The sequence below is a fragment of the Sinohyriopsis cumingii genome, chromosome 6, assembly GCF_028554795.1.
Source record: "Sinohyriopsis cumingii isolate HCF-2022 chromosome 6, ASM2855479v2, whole genome shotgun sequence".
In the NCBI taxonomy this organism is placed as follows: Eukaryota; Metazoa; Mollusca; class Bivalvia; order Unionida; family Unionidae; genus Sinohyriopsis; species Sinohyriopsis cumingii.
In genome coordinates, this window is record NC_142966.1 from 128648120 (window position 1) to 128671283 (window position 23164).

General features: G+C 35.9%; 1 protein-coding gene across 5 annotated transcripts in view; it reads left to right on the top strand.

The window, feature by feature from the left end:
• Positions 1-1434: 1434 nt before the first annotated feature.
• LOC149797938 (heat shock 70 kDa protein 12A-like) overlaps positions 1435-23164 on the top strand; it is a 33645-nt gene continuing 11915 nt past the window's right edge. Inside the window, exons 1-3 of one of the 5 annotated variants that reach the window (XM_089962992.1) lie at positions 1435-1539; positions 21422-21588; positions 22841-23162. In XM_089962992.1, coding sequence (XP_089819118.1) covers positions 22854-23162 — 309 coding nt within the window. In that variant the 5' untranslated portion in view covers positions 1435-1539; positions 21422-21588; positions 22841-22853. The other 4 variants (XM_089962991.1, XM_089962990.1, XM_089962993.1 and 1 more) reach the window with 4 other exon arrangements.

Sequence of the window (23164 nt, forward strand, 5' to 3'; positions counted from 1 at the left end):
ATATATATATATGTGTGTGTGTGTGTGTGTGTGTGTGTGTGTGTTATGAGAGTGAATGCATAAATATCAAAGAATAAATGGATCCGCAAACAAAAGGAACAATTCCTGTCTCATTAAAGCTAATCCGGGGTATATGATATGATGACAAATGCTTTCTTAACAGACAAACAGCCACAATTACTAACAAGTGTACATGCGACAAAAGTTTGTTTTTCTGACTCTTACAGATCCACGTATTCTGGGAAACTAATGTATGTAAGTCTGTTATAAAAGGAAGACAAACATTTGTACTTACTAACACACAAAGTCTTATGGTAGGACTCTCAATATATTGAGAGTACAATCGAATCAAATTTTATATCATGAGTACGTGTCTTCATGAAGCGAAAACAGAGCATTGTAGCAAAGACAGTGGTTGAAGTCGACAACGTTCTGTTTTGAGAGTAGTATTAGCACAAATCATATTGTATTCTTTCTTTAACGGTTCACCATTGGCTGTTTAAATTCTTGTACACGTTTTTCAAGTTGTCTACCAAACTCATCTCAACATGCATATTTTGGATCTGGGACAGTATCTTTTTCAGGTTCATTGCTAACTTTGTTTTCAGTTTCATTTTTGTTATATTCCACTTTTTTTAATTTGTACAGAAATTTAGAAAATTAACTCAACAAAGATCTAATGTTAACGAGGATATTTTCCAAGCCTTGCTGGAAACGTGTTTTGCAATTATGATTTGTAATTTTGTCGTATCTATTTTCGGAATTGTGATACTTAGAATATGGGCGGGCTAGTGATACTTAAAATATGGGCGGGCTAGTGCCTTTTAATTTTGAATCTTGAAGCAGGCCTAGTAAAAGCTATGTTTCCTGTTCGAATAAGTAATGCTTTGATCGTATCCGTGGAGAAACGGTACCATTGTATTATTATATCCATCGTCTGCATGTGTAGAGCAAGATTTTCAGAGGTTTTAGTTTAGTTTATAAGAAATGGAAGTAAGGGTGCGAGCTAGGGTGTCAGAGGCCGAGTGGCCGAGTGGTCTAAAGTGCTCTCCGTTACGGATTACTGCCATCTCACCTCTGTCTGCGTGGGTTCTAGTCTAGGATTCGGCCAAAGAGGGTATGTGAGAAAAATTGCCAGTAGCTTCTCGTGGATCGGTGGTTCTTCCCGGGGTTTTCTCGGGTTCGTCCTCCATCATTAATACTGGCCGCGATGCATAGCCTATCGTGTGCTGAAAATGGCGTCAAACCTCACAATAACAACAACAAATAAACATCTCATGCAGTTGCTTGTGTTGTGTTTCTTCGCAAGATTCCACCCTGTTGCAACAGATATACATACATACATACATATATACATACATACACGCATACATATATCCAAAGATGAGACAGAGAAGTAAGATTAATTGCCACGTAGCACAGAGACCGTGGCATGTAAACAAAGCATATTATCTTATCAATGTTAATGCAAAATTAGATGCATGTTTATGTGGCTATAATATGGGAGATATTCCATAATATGACCAACACACACATATGGTAGGTTCCGATTTTTATTCTCTTATTTGAACGTAAAAGAATGCATGCTGACAGTGAGGCGGGCAGACATTAGAAAGCTTGCTTGCAACCGCGCATGCCATTATGGCTAACTTATGCAGTCGATCTCATCAACCATGTATTGTTTGCTTGTGTTTTTGTACTTTTATTACTTTTTCAAATTACATAGATATAGCTTAAAATGAAATTAATGCACGACAAGTACCTCTTACAAGTACATTTAAGTATTCTAAACATGTAAACAGCAACTTGTACAGAGAGAAAATTTGAGAAGGGACGTTTTATTTGTGGTAGGGGTAGAGATGGTGGTGATTGTGGAGGTTGTAATGATAGATCTTCTGCCTATTCCATTAGTCCATGACCAATATTTGTCTATTTAATTCACGAACAAAAACTTGCGCGCGCGCGGGCACACACACACACACACACACACACACATGAAAATAAGTACGTGCGTGCAGCTGTACATGCAGACATACTACATTTAAACAGACGACGGAGGTTTTATCGATTAAACAATACGCCATATATGTGTTATCTTATCAAATTTTAAATGAGCAAGAGCAGTCTTGTTCATTCCGAAAAGCAAAGTGCAAATCCAATGTTGTAAGGTAAGTCCTGTTGATTTTGTCACAAACAAGTATTTAAACTGTTACCGAATTTAAAAACTTCTAATTAAAATCAAACCTTTTTTCTCTGCTGTCTTACAATAGGCATCGCCCTTTGGGTTGAAGATAATTTATTATTGTCTTACACATATGCAGAAGAATTACATGTATTCGAGGAAAGGTAATTTAATCCAGTGATCTCCATTAGATATAATATAAAATAAATATGGATTTATACTGTGTAAAATGTAGAGCACGTACCCCAACAAGTGATCTAACAACTGTTACAACAAAAAATAACAGATCTGCGGTTACGGGCAAGTGTGAGCGATGCGGTACAAAAAAGTTCAAATTTATCTCCCTGACTCCGTCAGGTGGTAAGTCAGCGCCAAAACCAAAAATCATCACCAAGTAAAAAAAAAAAAAAAACGAGGAGGTGACATTGCCGCCAAGTTAGGAAAATTACCAAGGGCTCCGTGGGCTACATACCCAGGAGAAAAACATCTCCCAGGATATAATTACTGTGGTCCTGGAACCAGACTTGATATCAGACTTGATGACCAAGATCGACCAAAACCCGGAGAAGAACCAATAAATGCTATCGATAAAGCATGCCATGTCCATGATGTAGCTTATAAAAGTAAAAATCTAGAAGATAGGCATCTCGCGGATGTGAAATTAATTCACTTGCTAAATTCCATTACTGATAAATCTTTCAAGGAGAGGTTAGCTAGTTGGTTAATAAAATCTGCGATGAAATCTAAGCTTGTATTAGGCGCTGGTAATTAATTATAATGGAGTCGATTTATTATTCCCGACTGGAGGGGTAGCGCAGCAATTAGTAAACTTGCCAGTGCAGCAAAAGTCACACGTGATACTGCGGCAGATTGGTTATCCAAACAGGCAATATGGCAAATTTATCTACCGCGTCCTAAGAAAATTAATTTTGCACATTTTAATGTTAGTGTGCCAAATGAAGTTCATCAAACTGATATATTATTTCTACCACATGATACCGTTCGTCGTCGAACATATAAATACGCGTTAACTGTAGTTGATGTTGAAAGTAAATACAAAGATGCAGAACCGTTAACGACTAAAACAGCATCTGAGGTTGCTTCTGCTTTTTAAACGAATTTATCAACGAGGTGGTCTGCGATGGCCAAATCTATTACAAGTTGATCCTGGCAGAGAATTTCAGGGTGCAGTATCATCAACGATGAAGCAACATAACGTCACAATCAGATGAGGGCATACTGAAATTCACCGTGATCATGCAATTGTTGAACGATTTAATCGAACACTTGCTTTGGATATCAGTACACGAAGGAATTCATTCAGGACAAGAGATCGCGTGAATGGGTTGCAAGATTACCAAGTGTGATAACTGCATTAAATAATGAAATAACTCGAACAACCAGCATGAAACCTATTAAAGCAATTGCCAAAAAATATACCCTTACAACGACGTGATTTTTCAGTACAACCAATACTGGGTGATGTCACTGTCAGATATTTATATGAACCAGGTGAACTTCAAGGTGGTAAAAAAAGAGCGACTGATCCTATCTGGAGCATCACGACACACAAGATATCTAACATAACTAGATCTACAGGTAGACCAGCAATTTATAGACTGGATTCAACTGCTCCTCAACATGGATTCACACGTGAACAATTACAAGTAATTCCCGAAGACACACAATTACCGCCAAGATAACTTAGCTAGCACCAAAGGTGCTGGCACCTCTACGTCGATTACACTCAAGACATGTCAGCATCACATTTTGTCGTGTATGACCGCGACTATTATCTTTTCTATCTACGGTGAATTATCTTGGATTATTACTCGAATACTGCCACAACATTATACAATTACAGCTCGCACAGTGATTATTCTGCTGTTGTTTCAGTGTCATGATAAATTCAACATCGAGATCAAATTCTCGATTTTTTTTTGTCACTTTGTTTGTAACCAGCTAATTTTTTTCTTATTATATCGACTTGACATTTATCGTTGTCATCAGCCATGGACTCATCCAAGACAATTCTCCGCAATTGAGAAAATCTTCTGACTCTGGACACTGCTAAGTAAACTAAGTATGACCATTCGATGCAATCTTCAACGATCCAAACAACTGTTTCAGAAATAGTCAACCCTTGAGATGAATGAATTGTCATTGCGTATCCTAGCGTCCACGGGGATTTATCAGCGCGCAGTGCATCTTCAACAACATTGACATCAGCTGTGACAATATCATTTAATACTAAATTCTGTTTTCTTGACTCTGTCAAGGGTCCTGCTATATCAACGTCAATATTTTGTAGTCGTGTATCAGCTGGTCTATAACACAATGGCACTGGCAACATTGGAAACTTCTCCCGTTGCAGTGAAAACAATTTCATTTGAAGTGTGTCTCTGACTATCTTTCTACTTGCCACTATCAAATCGTTTGGTCTCACGTTTACCAAAAGTCGCTCATTGAAGTCTCTGAAATTATTTTACGCATAATTTCACATTGAATTTTATTCGGTTGTAGTCTGATTAATGTTTTAAATTCCTTCAACGTTGCATCTAGTGCTCTATAATCATCAGACACTTCTTCACAATAATCAACAAAATCTTTTAACCACAAATGCGTAGATGGTCCAACATAAATTAGGTGGCTGACCGTGATCGCCGCACATAATAACTGCAGTATTTTGTATTTTTAATACATCTAACGACACATTGCCTATTTCATCCCAAATAATAATCCGCCGAATATATTTCTCTCCCATTCGGTCAGGAGTCCATACACCACCGCTGTATTTGAAAAAGCTGTGATAAGTACAAGAATTGGCTCCTCGTTGTTTCATCTCCCTGGCTAGTCTGTGTGTTGGTGTTAGCACAATCATATCTGAATTTCGAAATAATTCAATCGCTCGAGTTGTCTTACCAGAACCACCCGGTCCGTTCAAATAAACGGTTTTGTGTCTGGTGATTGGATCATGTACAGACGGTGCAGACGACACTTCTGATAATTCTGATTTGCAATAACTGTCTTTGATAGCAACATCAAGGCATTCACAATAACAATGTAACATTTCCTTTTTTATTCTCCACGAACTCCATGATTCATCAGTGCTTGTAAAACTAGCCAATAATTATGAGTATCTTTTATCGATATAAAATGAATCTGTGGCAACTCTAACTGCAGTGTCGGGAAATCTATTTACTTGCGATAGCAAATTTATAGAAACATAAGCCAGCATCGAAGATCTTAAATGTGTGTATTGAGGTGATTCTCCATTAATATAACTAACAATTGTGCCCAACCGTGTTCCGTCGGACAAGAAAGCGTCCTCCCGATTACAAAATATATTTCTCGCAGCGGCATCAGCAATTATAAAATCTAATTCAACATCATCCATAATCAGTCGTGAGTGATGTCGTTTATGATTATATGCACCACCTTGAGTAAATTTACCGATTATTCTTCTATCGAGATCTTTTGCTGTTTTTTCACTATTGCAGAGTTTAATCTTAAGAATATTAGGAGCGTTATTGTTAATGACATCCATGGTCTGATGGGGACACTCTCGTGCATATTCTTCAATGACTTCATCGAGACTGATACGCTCCGGTGTTGGTAACCAAACCGAAGTCTGCGGTCGATATGATATGATTGCTTCACTGACCGTCAACGATACCAGTATTCGGCTGTCAAGCATATATCGCAACAACACTATTGGTGCCCAACGTTTCTCTGAGAAATGTCTGCCAAACCAAACATAACAAATTGGATGAAGTTTTTCAGCGAATTCAAACGACGTTACACGAGCAAATCCTGTCAAGTCAAAATCGGGTAAAGGACCATTTATAGCAACTCGCGTCATCGAGTTCGTGGGATGTCCAAATCTTTTAAAATATCCACTACACTCGCGCATCCCAAGAAAGCTTCCCGTATAACATGCAACCATATCAACTGATATCATCTCGCTGCGGTCATACTTGGTATTCCACAAACCGCCATGTCCATACTCGACACAACTCAATTGTATATCTTCGAGAAACTCACTTCGGGTTGGCTTCCATGAATTTCTTTCTCTGGCGGCGTGAGCGGCAACACTTGGAACTGTAAAACAATTAGTTAATAACTGCTCAGTGTTTTCTGAATATCTCTGTGCGAGTTTTTTCATTTCCTGTTGCAGAGATTCCGTCCGGTATAATTCACCGTGAGATCTTACAAATTGATCATACTCGCCATCTTCGGAACTTTTAAACAACCACACCGACACAGGGTCGTTTTTGCTTATCTGTTTAATAAAATCAAACCTATTTCCCCATGACGAATAATATTTCACAACACGATCCCACGGAAATATCGTAACTGCGTTAGTCCAAGCGTAAGCTTTATGCTCAATGATATTTATTGGAGCTCCGTTCCGATTATATTTCGATTTGTATAATACTTCCTCTGTTATCGTTGTTACGGTTATGGGAAATCTTAGTGCATTTTCTAGCTTGGCAACATCGTTTATTGACGCTCCTGTATCCTTGACTTTTTCAGCCCACGCTGCTCTCTTGGAACGTCTTAGATCAGTTAGACCGTTTCCACGCATCGCATTTTTGAAATGTTCCATTACTCCCTCGGCTACACAATTCAGCTTTGAGAATCTCATCCGGGAAAGTTTATTGATTTTTGGTGTTTTTATCGGATAGATTCCATAAATGACCGCTGTTACAGAATACGCTCGAGCGTAATATGGTTTATCAATCCCAGTCAACATTCCTGGTTTGGAATCTTTACTTAACAGAACGGTTTTTCCATTAGCAAGGACAGGGTCATTTTTATCACGGATAATCCACGTATCGGAATCTTCTTGCACAATAAACTTTATTCTGAAAAAATATATCTGATCACCTTGATATTCATCAAGGGGAGATAATCGATAATTGTTTTTCCTCGTGCATCATTCATTGTAGCATCAATGTCTTCGTCGACATTGACTTCGTCGACATTGACTTCGTCAATGTTGCGTATAATTTTGAATGTAGACAATACGTGAGATGCTCCATCATTACGAAATTCCTTTTTGGCGTTCCTGATAATATAAAACAGATCAGTCAGGGCTCGTCTCCGCGAGTCAGGGGTTAGTCTGTCAAGATCGATTAGAAGCTTTCCAGGGTTTGATTGTAGATAATCTTTCAAACTCCTCCATATTATATTTGAGACAAACATTTAAATAAGAAATATTATATATATATATATATATATATATATATATATATATATATATATATATATATATATATATATATATATATATATATATATATATATATATATATACTGAATCAATGCAAGTGGTTCAAAGTTGGATCTGTAACTGTTTGTGATAAATCCTGCAGGAAAGAATTCTGCGGGGAACATTCCCAAAGCATCCGAAGGGGGAGTTTAGGGCCAATACCATGCCTGCGATGTGGTGTTGGGGTCAGGGGTAAAACACAGTTATGTGCAAGTCGTGCGGGAAAGAGATACCGTGAACTTAAAAGATATTATAACAAAAAAAATAGCAATGATGCGCTAAATGTGAGCGCGATTATATAAGTAAGTTTTCAGACAAATTATAAATTAGACAAATACATTATTATATAAATAAGCCAAGAATTTGTCCCACATCCTATAATAACAAACTACGAATCACATCATGATGGCGTGATAGACACTGTCAGAGGAAAGTACCAGTTGGTTCTGTTAATAATACTGGTTATCTCATGTTCACGTATCGTGCTGATAAGAAGAAAAATTATTACTGTCATCTTTTTGTGTACGAGTGTTTCTTTGGGATAATGAACGATGGTCTTGTGATCGATCATATCAACGGTGTGAAAACCAATTTACAAGCAATGAGGGAGATAGATAGCAAATATGGCATCGAAAACAGGCAGAACCTATTCAGTGGTTGTACATGTGCGAAACATCACTGCAAACAGGTCGTTTTGACTTTACATGTATGTGGCTAATTACGCAATTTTGGTATAACTCTACGAGGAATTTGTACCTTCAATAGTAGTTCTATATGCTTCTTTCTTATCACGTGTCGTGGATTTATTTGCTTGTATTGGACATATAAATCATCATTTTATACTGAGACTTCAATCACTCTTGACACACTTGTATGAAATAATACTAACAATACCGGGGCCCGTTATATGCACAATTTTTTCTTCTAGGTCAGCTACGTTATTTAATGTTTGCATCGAAAGGGATATACTAAGTTTCTGAAGCTTGCAATTTGATAGAACAGATCTCATTGTAAGTTCTCTAACGGTCAGTCAATGATATGGTTTTGTGCGTATGATTGGACAGCTTTGGGGAAAGATACACTCCAAAATCAAGCGCAAAGTGTGCAGAGACCTCTCACACACGCCCCACCCACCCAGACACACACACACACACACGCACTCACACACATACACACACACACAAGAATAGTAATAAATATCTTTACCCGGTAATAATACATAATGATATGACAAAGTCTAGCGGATGTTTAATCGCATCAGCAGATGTGTTATGCTCATGCTCTTTCAATATCTTTCTCATAATCCTTCTTCTCTACCCAATTTAATCTCTCTTGGCATTCTTTGTTTCCTAAACAATTTCTTGCCATATCGTCAAAGACTGCTTTTCAACCTTTGGAACATAGTTTTTTTCTATACCGATAGGTTGGGTTTTAATCTATTTTTAAATAAGTTAATAGAAGAGTGACTTCCTCCACCAACCATATAGTTCAAGGTCACGTTTGAATATGTTAGGTATTGTTGAAAACGATTCATAATTTCTTCATCTGAGTTGTAAAATTGCTCTTCTAAAAAATATAATTTTCTAACACTGTCTGATACTGTGTGACAGCTTGTACGTGAAATAAAGCTCATTCAGTATCATATATTTTATGTCGTCAACTATATCTGCAATATCAAAAATAGACTGCGTCCTAGAACGAGTTGCGTAGTGGTAATGTTCTGTATGTATTATTTTGTGCTTCTATTTTTAACTCCGATGTCCATTATATAATGCAATGATAATGTGCTGTATGTATTATTTTGTGCTTCTATTTTTAACTCTGACGTCCATTATATAATACAATGGTAATGTGCTGTATATATTATTTTGTGCTTCTATTTTTAACTCTGATGTCCAATATATAAGGTTAGAAATTGTATTAAATTGATGTTTCTTTTGTATTCACAAGGGCTTTTAAATGCCTTTTTGTTTGCATCTTCATGTCATTCTTCATCTATGTCTCATATCTTCATTTCTTCTACTTTTTCTATTTTATTCTCGTTTCATTTTGCACTCCTTTTATCTATGGTATGCTGTATTTAATTACGCTGTTTCTTCCATAAGTGTGTCCCTGTCCTGCAGCTGAAGACGATGAAAGATATATCAAGTAAAATGCATAGTTGATAGAGTTAGCACGATTTCTATGCATTTTTTTTTATAAAGTTCGACACAAGTTTAAAAGTCCCTATGACTGCATTAATAGTTATGTCATGTTCGCTACCTTTTATCGTATTAGAACTTTGAAGAACTGCTTGTAGTGTTTATATTGTTTTTATTTTTCAGCTTGTTTCAGCTTCAATTAGATACAAAAATAATAGATTTATCCATACATATATCAGTTTTCACCGTTGATTGCTTAAACATGAATCATGTCGATTGTATATGATGAGTTTTATTTCAACCTCAATCACCTTTTGATAAACGTGAACCCATTTTATGAGTTTTATTTCAACCTCAATCACCTTTTGATAAACGTGAGCCCATTTTATGGTTTCATTTTGAACCTCCATGTATTAGTTATTAGAGCTCTCTTGGACATTTCCTCTTTTTGTCCTATTGTAAACCCTCTGTCACGTTTCTGCTCAATGAAGACTTCCCTTAAAGTGTAGTGTCATCTCAGCTTTTCGTTTGTTCTGTTTCACCCTAAATGTATTTTGAGAAACTATTTATAGCTGTCGACACGTATTTATACCATCGTTGCACTTTACATGCGTTTGCATGTCACCAAAGAATGCCTGACACTGATTATCTGTGAGACAAACCGTACGATAGGGAAATCGTTTCCTCTTTATCTTGCGTAATGTATTGTACATTCATTTTTAATTTGTTCCCAACATGGATTCCTACTTCTGTAAGCGACTATAATTTGAGGATAGTAATAAAGATAAATTACATAATGTTCTTTGTCTGTTATTTGAAAATCAACTAACACAAAATGTCATGAGAGTATGCTTCATGACTTGTTTTTAAGAGTTACCAATGAGCCAACACGACGGCCACTTACACCATGACCTTTATCTTCGACACCTTACAACGTTTGTTTCAATTCTTTCAAACGATCAAAAATTTCAGATTAATGCCAAATTTGTACAATTCCTATGGTTGAGTCGAGTACAGATGCTTCATATACAGAGTCTCCATGTGGTGTTTAAATCTAACTGTGTCCTCTATAAATCATATCTCTTTTTATTTAATCAATATCAAAAGTGATTATGTAAGCTCTACGAGATCTTCGATTTGTACTGTAAATTTACATGAATACATAGTTTTGTATTTACTCAGATCAGTTACGTAATTTATTCTTTTGTCGTTCACTACTGTTTTAACCATTTGTCTACCAAGACTGGTGCTATTTATGTCGATGTCATCGTTATTGTACGCAATATGCTAATCTGTATCATTTCTGACACATTGGAGTATATCCTTTTAATGTTTGGAATCAACAAATCAACACGTTTATTTTCTAGCATGTTAGTCTCTAGCACAGCGTGATTTGACTTCACTTCTATGCCTGTCAAATTTGTCATTATCTTTTGATAGCGGCATTGTTGAAATCGCGATTAGTAATGAAATATTTATAACACATCTCTTAAAACGCTACACGTGGCTAAGCTTTTTGCCATGATTTATTATGTGAAAATTTACTTAAAAAATGTATGTATAATTTCTTCATAGTGCGACTGCGCCAGTAATTGTTCAATTTGATTTTTAGTGTTTTCGTATCTCAGTACGGGATAACAATACATACAGATATTATTGGCGTGGTGAATTTTAATTTCAATTTTTTCAAAACATGCACACGTTCACCCTAAAGGTGTGTCCCTCCTTCGGTAATGCTTGTCTAGTAATTAGTATTTCTGATTTGTGTAAAGCCCGAAGTGCACCTTAAGCGAACCTGCGTATAAACCGTATTGCTGGCACTTAAAACAAATAATATTTATTTTTTATATAACGATTTCGTATCCTTCTAAGACATGGTGGTAACATATAAGAATACGAGGGGGCGTCTGCGCTTTTATTTTAAATTTATTGTTGTCCTAGTAAAAGTGAATTTTGATTTTTTATATATTCTCGTAACCCTGATACGGGATGTATACTTTTTATTTAAAGAAAAAAGGAAGACTACAACTAAGGCTTATATGTTGTAATTCAAATTTAGCTGGAATTCTCTTCCAATTGCTGGGACGAGTTTCGGTATCGGATACAGCGTAAAAATTGAATGCTGTAGTACATCGGATGTTAATGAAACCTACACATGTTAAAGATGATATAAACGGACAAATACACTTTTGATTACATAAATAATTACAATTATTAAAATATTTTAGTGTTTTTGATAGTATAGCTCACATCTTACATGAAGTATTCAAATTCAAAGCCTCAGTCTACAAGGTATGGTGGTATTAAGGGAGTCAAAACCTGTTTAAAATGGAATCGGTGTCCAACATCTAAAGCAAATCCCTCTTCATTATCTTTTCTTTTGTATCAGTGCCATCATAAGGGACAATTGCTAGCTAAATCACGGGCACCTGCGGATAGTGACAAGGGGGAGCACTTCCCGTACTTCAAATAAACAAGGTCATATGGCTCCCCCCCCCCCCCCCCAACGAATTTCACCTCTAAACGTGTTTTGGCATACATCTGTAAAACTTAATAGCTGACCACGACATGTTTGCTCGCCCCCACCGAAAATAATTCTGCTGGCGCACCTCAGGCAAATCCATGTTTTACAACATACTCTATAACGATCTCAGATTTAACACAATGCTGCTGAAATAACTGCTACAACTAAATGTTGAATACCATTGAATCAGGTTTGTCTTTGACTTTGTTGTTCTTGTTTTTACTTCGCTTTTTTGCAGGATTTTGTCTTTGCACATATCTTAAATATCAAGATCAAAGAACGTAAATAAACTAGAGTCAGACGTTCATGTAAACGTCAGCTCCTACTGTTACGTAAACATCCACTGCAGGATGTAGCACGCGAGTTATCAGTCTTATGTATAGCTTATACATGTACAAAGGACACTTTCAGCACTTGAAATTTCCGATTTCTGCTCCCACTCATTCTATGACGTTGTTACACAGCGAACAATCGGAACACGTTCTGGCTTGTGTTTATCAATCAGGATATAAATCCACTGATATATACTGATGTGTACATTATGGAGTTTATGGTAGAAGTCTATGTGGTGTTGTACTACAGGATGTCGTACCTACATACAAGCGAACATACATAGAGAAAGAAAGAGACAAGCAGACATGTTAGCGTGTTTGTTCCCACATAACACAGATTCATTTGCTTGCAAACAAGAGATAGGAGACAAATAGCTTCCCATTCTTCAAAGTGAAAGTAGAGGCTTATTCATGCACAAATGATATGGTAGACACTGCATAGCATGACCCTCACAATACGTAAGGTACGTTCACAGTTGTTGTTGTTGTTGTTGTTGTGTGTGTGTGTGTGTGTGTGTGTTTAATATCCTATTTTATTCATCTAATGTGTTAAGCGTTTCTCATTCTAAACGAATTGAAAATAGTAATTCCATCTACTCTTTTATCCGCTGTTATCATGGTTGTATTTACATCCGGGTAGGTAACTAAGGCGGAATACATTGATGTACTCCAGTAAAATATCTCTCTCTCTCTCTCTCTCTCTGTGTGTGTGTGTGTGGTGTGTGTACTGTTGAACTTAACGGAAAATAATTGATGTTAAGTAAAGATTAATAGCTGATTCAGGATAGATTCACAGTATCAGAAAAGTATATTTTCTGTTGGTTTAAAAAACACAACAGTAACTGATATTCAGATGTCGACTGTCCCTTGTATGGAGGATTATATTCCTTTTATATTTTATATCTGGATGGCTTTTAGGTATTATTTAACGCAAATCTGAATATTGGGATCAGGGTAGCTTATCATCAAAGAGATGCATGAAGGAAATCGTTCCAAAAGAAAAATAGCAAAATGCAGCAAATGATATAATTTAATTAAATGGGTCTAAAAGAAAAGGCATGATGATAGAAAAAATAACTATCAACGTGTATTTTTATTACCTTAATCATAACTTAAATTACATGTATTGTTTAATTTATTTTGTAGACTCTGTTCTACCCTTGTCTGAAGTCATAATCTTTACCTCTGACAGATTATGAAATAATAAAGTGAATCACACCAATGCAGGGTTTGAAAGTACCGACCTCAACATTAAATGTAATTTGTGTTAACATCAATCTTCGTTTTGCTGAATACTTCAGTATACACTTCAAAGCATCCGCTGCAATGGAAAAAACTTTAGTCTTCGACCTCCAGCTGACCAATAAAGGTAGATAGGGCCTACAAGAGGGGATGGGCAATCTGTCGTACTGTATATTAATTTTCATTCCATCCATTTTAAAAACCCATGTGATACAAATAAGAAGCCAGTGCCTATTCACGCATCGTCTTGACAGCATATGTAGTAAGAAATTAGTATCCTCAGTCGTTGAGTGGTGTCTCGTTTGTAGAGACCTTAATAACTCTGAAAATGACCGTTTTCTCTACCACTACTAATTCTTAGTGGTTAGACCTCCCAGTTCGGGCACCACACGCAGCACATCCTTGAGCCAAATTGTCACGACAGAGACAGTAAGCCTAAAAGGAGGTTCAGTTGCCTCTTTATACCGGTCCGCTTTCTCCTCCTCCTCTTCAGGCATCCAATCGTTATCTCCCCGCCGCCTCATTTTTTGATCTTCGATCTTCGTCCAGTTTGCACAGAGTAGCCGAAATTCCCCCGATCTACCCTTTCGTTGCCAAGACCTCTTCTCATCTGCCACTCCTGTACCTTTTCTCCGTGCTGGTGCTGCTGCTTATATTCAGTCTACTCTTATAATTTCGGGTCTTCTTTCCTTATCTCCTTTTTTTGGACTCTTTCCACCAGGTCTTGGGCCATTTTGAGGAAAACGGTCGTCTTTTCTCCGTTTCCCTGTCTATTATGTGGTGCCTTACCCTGTTCAAGAGATTCACCTAACTTGCCAATAGGTTCGCTCATTCTTGTCTTCTTTGTCAAGTCGACAATAGGTGGCAGGACCGACGGACGGATCTCGAATCAGCGTCGCTTTCCCGCCCATTCGGCTGTTTGCTAACAGTTAACATTGAGCGCACAACGCACTATGTTATTGTTACTGAGCTTGTTACACACAATTCCAGTTAAAGGCCAAGTTTGAAAAGAGCATGTGCTGAGGAGCAAAGTGGTAGAAGAATCGTGAATTGAAATGCTAATGATGTATTTTTAATCAAGTTTGGCCCACGTGTTTAAGTCGGACTGTCTCTAACTGAAAATTATGTGTTAATCACATATTGTAATTGTATTAATCTATATATTGTAATTGTATTAATCTATATACTTAAAAATTTACGTATTTCATTACAGTTTAGAATTTGTGTACTGAGTGTACTTAATTTTTCCGAAAAATGTAACCAATCAGTGGATATAAATTATTTCACACACGGCATTTGGCTGATAGGTGATGTTGTTTTCCTAACCGCTGTTCCTGTATCTTGGACAAATCCGCCATTCCTTTCAAAACAATCACCTAAGATGCCACACAGTATCGATGATATCTTTGGATGCTTTTTGAATAATTGTCCTGGCATTTCAGCACGGGGTTTTGTCGGTGCTGTCAAAACATCCAAAATAGTTAGCTAAACGTTTTGGCGACATCCTTCTGTCTGCAGTGAAAAAAAACCTGAAGCAAATCTTCTCCTGCAATCGCTCCTAATTATACTGGAATTCGTCTCCACTGACTAGCTATCAGCCCATTGTATCATCTTGATTCTAGGTTAACAGATGTTTTCAATGCACTAAACCTTGCCAGTTCTTGTTTGGACAAATCCAGTAAACTTTGTAACAAAACTGTTGTGTCTTGTGTTATGTATATTTGATTTAATTTAATTGTTTGTAAGTTCCCCCCCCCCCAAAAAAAAAAAAAAAAAAAAAATATTTTTAATTTCATTGTTTATAAAATAATGTAATTTTGATTACTAGGAATTTGGTATTTTCCAGAAATATGTTGATCTAGTTCCCGACCTTGACTCAGAAATCACTGAGACAAGTAAACAACTTTTTTAAAATCTTATTCTTAGAGTAATGTGATTGGTTTTTGTCAAGTCATACTGAGACTACGTGCTTTTAGGCGTGAATACTTCTCGAAGATTCTGAAAAGGTGATGCTCATCGAGGAACCTGTTTTGTGTTTCAAGTTGCTATATAATCATTGTTTATATATATATTTCTTAGTTGGTGATTTTCCTTTGCACTGTAAAGTGTGGGTTTGTGACCAGCTTGGGAATTACATTTTAATTTTTATTCGAATTATATGGATTCTAAAAGATTAATTCTTTTTCCTGGAAATATTTGAGTGGTCATACAGATTTCTTGGACAAGGATATTTATTTAAATTTTATTCTGAAATTCAAGCACCGGAAATATTATTGACTGTGGAATAACAAAGGACTGTGCACATAAACTATATACTGACTACATCGCTTTCCATTTTGGATTCTTCGTCGGGACTAGAACTTGAATTCATTAGAACATTTCATTATTAGGACTTCTACAATTTTATTCGCGGATTATTCTTGGATTATTTTCCGCTTTGATTCTTAAAACCGTTAGTTATTATTTTTTTCATTTTTACAGTGTCTTTTTTTCTCCAGGGAAATAAATTATTAGTTGACTTTTTTAAAGCTTGTTGTTTTCAAACTTTCTTTTGTACTGTTCATTATAGCCTAAACTAGTAACATAAGGAATCAAGCGCTCGTCCTTGGATATTAGAATTTTGGCTAAATATTTCAGAAAACGTTGTTTTTTGAAATTTGAATTCCCCTAGTTTTTGAAATCTTTAGTGAAATTGGCCAGCTTTTACACAATATCATCAAAAGTAGATAATTGTTTGAATTTTACTCTGGAGTGGTTTAAATTTTGAAAATTGAAGTACAACTAAAACAGTTGGAATTAGAGATAACACAGGTTCAGTTTCAGATCGAAGAGATACAAATGGAAAGAGAGATGAAAGTAAGACGAATGCAGTTTCAGAAAGAGAGAGATGAAAGACAAATGCAATTTCAGAAAGAGATGGAAGTAAGACGAATAGAGTTGCAAAAAGAAAGTGAGGAAAGAGAAAAGCAAATGCATTTACAATCAGAGAACGTATTGATCATAGTGATCCTCTTTTAGCAACTCACTCTCTTTATTCTAATCTGGGTGATAAACGAGAATCACTTGTCGTCGAACAGGAAAAAGATTTTGAGATCTAATGTTTGTATCAAAGATATATTAGTAAAACCGAAGCCACTCAAGTTCCTGTCTGTTATTTCATTAAAAATGGAATTCTTATGAGAAAATGGAGACCTCCCGAGGTACCTGCTGGTGATGAGTGGTCAGTGAACTTACAGACGGGAAATACGTAGTGTGGCCCATAATACTCCTTTGGATGGTCATTTAGGTATTAATAAGGCTTATCACATGATCTTGATTTACTTATACTGGCCTAAAATCAAAAGTGATGTTGGTAAATCTGTAGATCTTGTCATACTTGTCAAATGGTAGGAAAATAAAATCGAAGATACCTAAGTCTCGGCTACAACTTATTCCTGCATCTGACGAACCATTTAGTAGAATTATGATAGATTGTGGTGGTCCTTTACATAAGACCAAGTCAGCTAACCAATACCTGTGGACCGTTATGTGTGCGTTTACAGGGGCAATTCCTTTGAGGAATTTTAAAACTTTGATAAATGTTTTTACTTAATTTGGCCTTTCCAAATCTATCCAATCGGGTCATGGGTCAAATTTTAGGTCTAGAAATTTCCAGACTTTTATGCTTGAATTCGGCATTCAGCAATTCAAGTCAAAAGTGAAATTACTGTTTGACAGAACTACAATAGAGAGAACTTTTGAGTTTGGTAATAATAGAGTTCTGTCCTCCTTGCTCATTCTTCAAAATTTTCTTCAGATTAGATGTTACGGCCATTACAAAGTTAAGAAGAAAATGAATGAGTTAAATTATAACATTAGTGCTCCTTGGATATAAATAAATTATAGGACATCGGTATATTGAAAGAGATAGCCAGGTAAAACATGCAATTAATATAGTTGTACCTGTCCCACCCAGTGAAGATTAAGGTGAAGGAATATCATCGGATTATACTGATATTGGAGTGACAAATCTTTGGAATTTAGAAATTATTAAAGATCTGTACCAGAAACTTTCACATTTGCAACAGCAAGAAAGAAACAAACTTAAACAGTTATTATTTGAATATGAGCACTTATTTCCAGATGTTCCTACCAGAAAGAAAAAAATATTTCTATGAAGTTGAAGTCGTAAATTCCAAACCTGTGAAACAACACCCGTACAGGATGAAACCTCTAAAACAGGAATACTTGACAAATGAAATTCAGTATTTGCTGGAGAATGAGTTTATAGAGCCCAGTAAAAGTGACTGGAGTTCACCATGCATACTTGTTCCAAAACCAAATAAAACTTTCCGTATGTGCACTGATTAAATGAAGGTGAAAAGTGTGACAAAAACAGATTCATTTCCATTACCAAGAATCCATGACAATATTGATAATTTCTGAAATGCCAAGTATGTCACCAAATGTGACCTTCTGAAAGGATTTTGGCAAATTCCACTAACGGAAAGAGCAAAGGAAATTTAGGCGTTCGTGACTCCAGATGGACTTTATCAATATAAAGTAATGCCGTTTGGGATGATACGGTCGCCAAGTACTTTTCAACGTCTCGTGAATGTGATTACCTCTGGTCTAGACAATTGTGATGCATACATCGATGATGTCATCATCTACAAGGACACCTGGAAAGAACATTTAGCAACAATTCGGAAATTATTTGACAGACTCACAGATGCAAGTTTGACAATTAATTTGTCTAAAAGTGAGTTCTGCCGTGCTAATAACTTTTCTAGGACATATCGTGGGACTTGGACAAGTTAAACCTATAGATGCTAAGGCCAAGGCTATCTCTGAATTCCCTGTGCCTGTAAATAAAAAGTAACTGATGCGATCGATTTTTAGGTATGGCCGAATACTATTAGAAATTTTGTTCCAATTTTTCTGTAATGGCTGAACCCTTGAAAAATTTACTGGGTAAGAAAACCAAGTTCCTTTGTACTGAAAAATGTCAGGAGGAGTTTGATAAGTTAAAAGCCATACTTAAAAGCGCCCAATTCTTAGAGCTCCAAATTTCAGCCAATCATTTAAATTGTCTGTTCATGCAAGTGCTGTTGGGGTTGGAGCAATACTGATTCAAAAAGATGAAAATGGTATTGATCATCCAGTGTGTTATTTTTCTAAAAAAAATTAAAAAGCACCAACGATATTATTCAACAGTCAAGAAGGAATGTTTGGCTTTAATATTGGCATTACAACATTTTTCTGTTTACCTTCGTTCAGCTCCTTCTTTGATTATTGAGTTTAGTAACCACAACCCCCCTACTTTCATTGGCAAGATGAAAAATAAAAATCAAAGACTACTATGGTGGGGTTTGTTGTTTCATAAATATAATTTTGACATCAGGCACAATAAGGAAAAAGATAATTTAATAACAGATGCACTTTCCCGTGCATAGAAATATATTAGTTCATACACTGTGTATAATTCAAAAGAGTTCTTCTTATGTTTCTCTTTTTAACCTCATGTATAATTAATATATGGTTAAAAGAAAACTTTATCAGATAAATTTTTCTTTTTTATGGGGGAAAGTGTTATGCATATTTGATTTAATTTATATTTTATTTAATTTAATTATTTGCAAGTTTCAAAGAATGTATTTTTAATTTCATTTTATGTCAAAATGATTATTTTTGTTTATTATGAAATTGATATTTTCCAGAGGCCAGTTTGACCTTAGAGTTAATAGTAAACACAGAACTTTGTATCTTATGTTGACCTAGTTCCCCACTTTAATTCAGAAATCACTGAGACAAGTAAACAACTTTTTTGTATCTTATTCATAGAGTAAAATGATTGGTTTTGTCAAGGTCTTACTGGGACTACGTGCTCTCAAGCGTGAATACTTCTCGAAGATTCTGGAAAGTTGACGCTCATCCGGGAATCTGTTTTACATTTCAAGTTACTGTATAATCCTTGCTTATAGAGATATTTCCCAGTTGGGTCTTTTCATCCGGGAATCTGTTTTACATTTGAAGTTACTGTATAATCCTTGCTTATAGAGATATTTCCCAGTTGGGGCTTTTCCTTTACACTGGAAAGTGTATGTTTGTGACAAGTTTGGGAATTACATTTTAATTTTTATTCGAATTATTTGGATTCTAAAAGATTAATTCTTTTTGCTGGAAATATTTGAGTGCTCATACAGAATTCTTGGACAAGGATATTTATTTAAATTTTATTCTGAAATTCAAACACCGGAAATATTATTGACTGGAATAACAAAGGACTGTACACGTCAAATCTGTACTGACTACAGTATACGTCATCGCCTTCCATTTTGGATTCTTCGTCGGGACTCGAACTTGAATTCATTAGAACATTTCATTATTAGGACTTCTACAATTTTACCCGCGGATTATTCTTGGATTATTTTTGTATTTGATTCTTAAAACCGTAAGTTATTATTTTTTCATTTTTACAGTGTTTTTCCCCCAGGGAAATAAATTATTAGTTAAATTTTTCAGAGCTTGTTGTTTTCAATCTTTCTTTTGTTACTGTTTATTTAAGCCTAAACTAGTAGCATAAGGCTTAATTTTATCTTAGGAGATAACACCTTTTTTGCTGCAATAGCTACCGTTAAAGCAGAGGGAGAAGCCGTCGTCGTCGCCAGAGAAGCTAATTTAGAAATTGGTTTCCATATTTTTTCAAAGTAGGAATTACTGGTCTTCAAGCAGGTTTTGCAGGCATCATAATGAATAAAGAGCAATAAGAAGTGGTAGCAGAAAACAGCAACGAGCCATGTTTTCTTGTGTACGTTCGTGTTCTTGCGGTGGTACCTCTCTTTCTTGCATGATATATGTATGTTTTCTTGGGACTTTTCTTGGGCTTGCCTTCTTTTTACATTCTGAACTCGCTGCAACGCCTCTTTCCTTTTTGGCCTGATGTATTTTAGGGAGTTTAGCCAATTTAACTTCGGCCTTATGACCCCATCTTAAAAGTTAATGAATAACGACACCTACTAATAAACCACTTCAACCTGGATTCAAGCTTTTGTTGGGGTTTTTGGGGGGTGTTTTGGGTTTTTCTTGGCGTCGTTTGTGTATCGATCCTTAAATCAGCCAATTTTTGACAACGCTTCTTTATGTTTTTCAAAATACGTTTTCTTTGATATGGTATGCGAATGACGCCTTGCAGTAAGTGTTATCAAAGTAAACCATTTTAAAAATTATGTCAGAAAGGCTTCTAACAAGTGTGAACGTACTTGTTCGCCTCTGGTGGCATACAGTGCATGCATCATTTCTAAAAAGGATGAGATTGAAAGTAAGTCATACTGAATATTGTTAGATGAAAAATGTGAATGGTGTATTCAAAGTGTTTTTAGACAGACGCCAAAAGTTACTGGTAAATTACAGAACCTGGTTCTTGACACCCATTTGTGAAACGAATTTGTACGAAATCTCAAATAATTGTGAGTGGTATGATTTAAATCGATGCATAAATACGCATGTCATTATTGGCATGGTCATAATTTTTAGCCAGAGTGATCCTAACTGTTTAGCCACCACTTGAATCTGAAATTTGTCTCTTGGACGTTTAAACAATGATGGGCAAGGAGACGAATGATGTGATGCGCTTTACTTTGATAAAATAAATTTTCAGTAAAGTAAATACTGCTGACATTACAATGACGCTCTTTTCGTGTAAACCAAAATATAATTTCTTCTTTTTCTCCTAACATGCCATAGAAGATGACAAGATGTGTTTGAATAAAGCCAGACACGATCTCGTCGCCTTCAAAAGGAATTCCTTCTACAAATGAAATGGATTCTCCTTGACGTTTCTGGAGTAACGTGTAAGCCGATTGCCACGTTTGTAATACCACACGATACTTTGAAGAGGACGATATAACAGTGTAGGTTTGTTTCTGTTCAAATGTATTTGATTTCTTTCGAACTATATTAGTTTTGTTCTTATTCCTGATTGTAATTTATATTTTGTCAACTGATATAATTATTATAATTAAATTTGTTCAAGGGGTTATTCTCTTCGAAAAATGATGGGAGGAATATTTTTTCTAGATATTGGAGGGCAGAAATATTTTATCAAGACCTTCAGCTACTCTCCACCCCAATTAAGTGCATATATAAATCACCTGGAACTGGAAAGGAATAAAGAAGTTGAGCTTTCCCACCCAGTTTCTTGCTTTTGCGAAAGAACGAATTGCTACAATGGAAAGATATTGTTGACTTCAAACATCTGAAGCTTTATCATGTTTGAATCGTAATGACGTCGACTGATGCAGGCCCCAATTTACTCCCCACCACAATATTCAACCCTAAAGGTTAAGTCAGAACAATATTAGACTAAAAACATATCAACATAAATGAGCCAAGCTGAACCCATTTTGTGTTGTACGCACCCATCATTCGATGTTGGTGGTGGGAACAGTAATGATTAAATGGTCAGACTGATAAAGATAGTGTAGACTTACGTCTATGTTAATGAAACCAACTTTACTATCTCTGTATTGCTTTTACTGCTAGTGAGATGATTCATAAGACTTTATATCGAACATTTCAAAACAGTATCTTTTAAATTTCTACACGAGATCTGAGACCCACATGGGTTATGTACATGATTATAATTATACAATCAGATAAGAAATGACGGTGCACTGGAACATAAATTTGAACGGTGGGTTTTGTAGATTTTGATATGCTCAAAATACGACCTGTAATGGACATATCCGATGCATTTTCATTTAAAGAACTTGATCAACACATTGCTAAATAAGGCATCGAGTCATAGGACTGTAGCTAACCAGAGGAACATGTTGGAATCCTTACAAAGTATCCTTCCACGAATAATAAGTTGCAATAAGGTAAGGCATGTATGTCCGTACAATGTTACTTTAAAGACATGTCGATATTTTATTCTCATACTTAAATAACTGAAATATAATGATGAAAACCACAAAATGAACTCAAACTTTCATTTTTCTAGTATCCTTTCAGAACTTACCCCTGTCCCATTCAATTGTATCCTACCACTGCAGAGGTGACACAACTGCTTCCTGTAGTTTAACAAGGCAATATTTCTCTAACTGTATGTCGACTTAATCCTTGTGTATTTGCTTTGAAACTAAAATGATGTCTCTTTTTCAGATTGATATGAAAAATGTCTTCTGAAAAGCAATACATGCTTGTTGCAGCCATAGATTTCGGCACTACTTATTCTGGGTATGCCTTTTCTTTCCACGATGAGTTCTTGAAAGACCCTTTACAGATATCTGCCAACATTTGGAATGCTGGTTCACGTGGTTTGGTCTCAATGAAGACGCCATCATGTGTACTCTTCAATCCAAACAAGAAGTTCCATTCTTTTGGTTACCAAGCAGAGGATAAATATGCGGAACTTGCTTTGGATAATAAGCACCAAGACTGGTTCTTCTTTTGGAGGTTTAAAATGTATTTATATAAACATAAGGT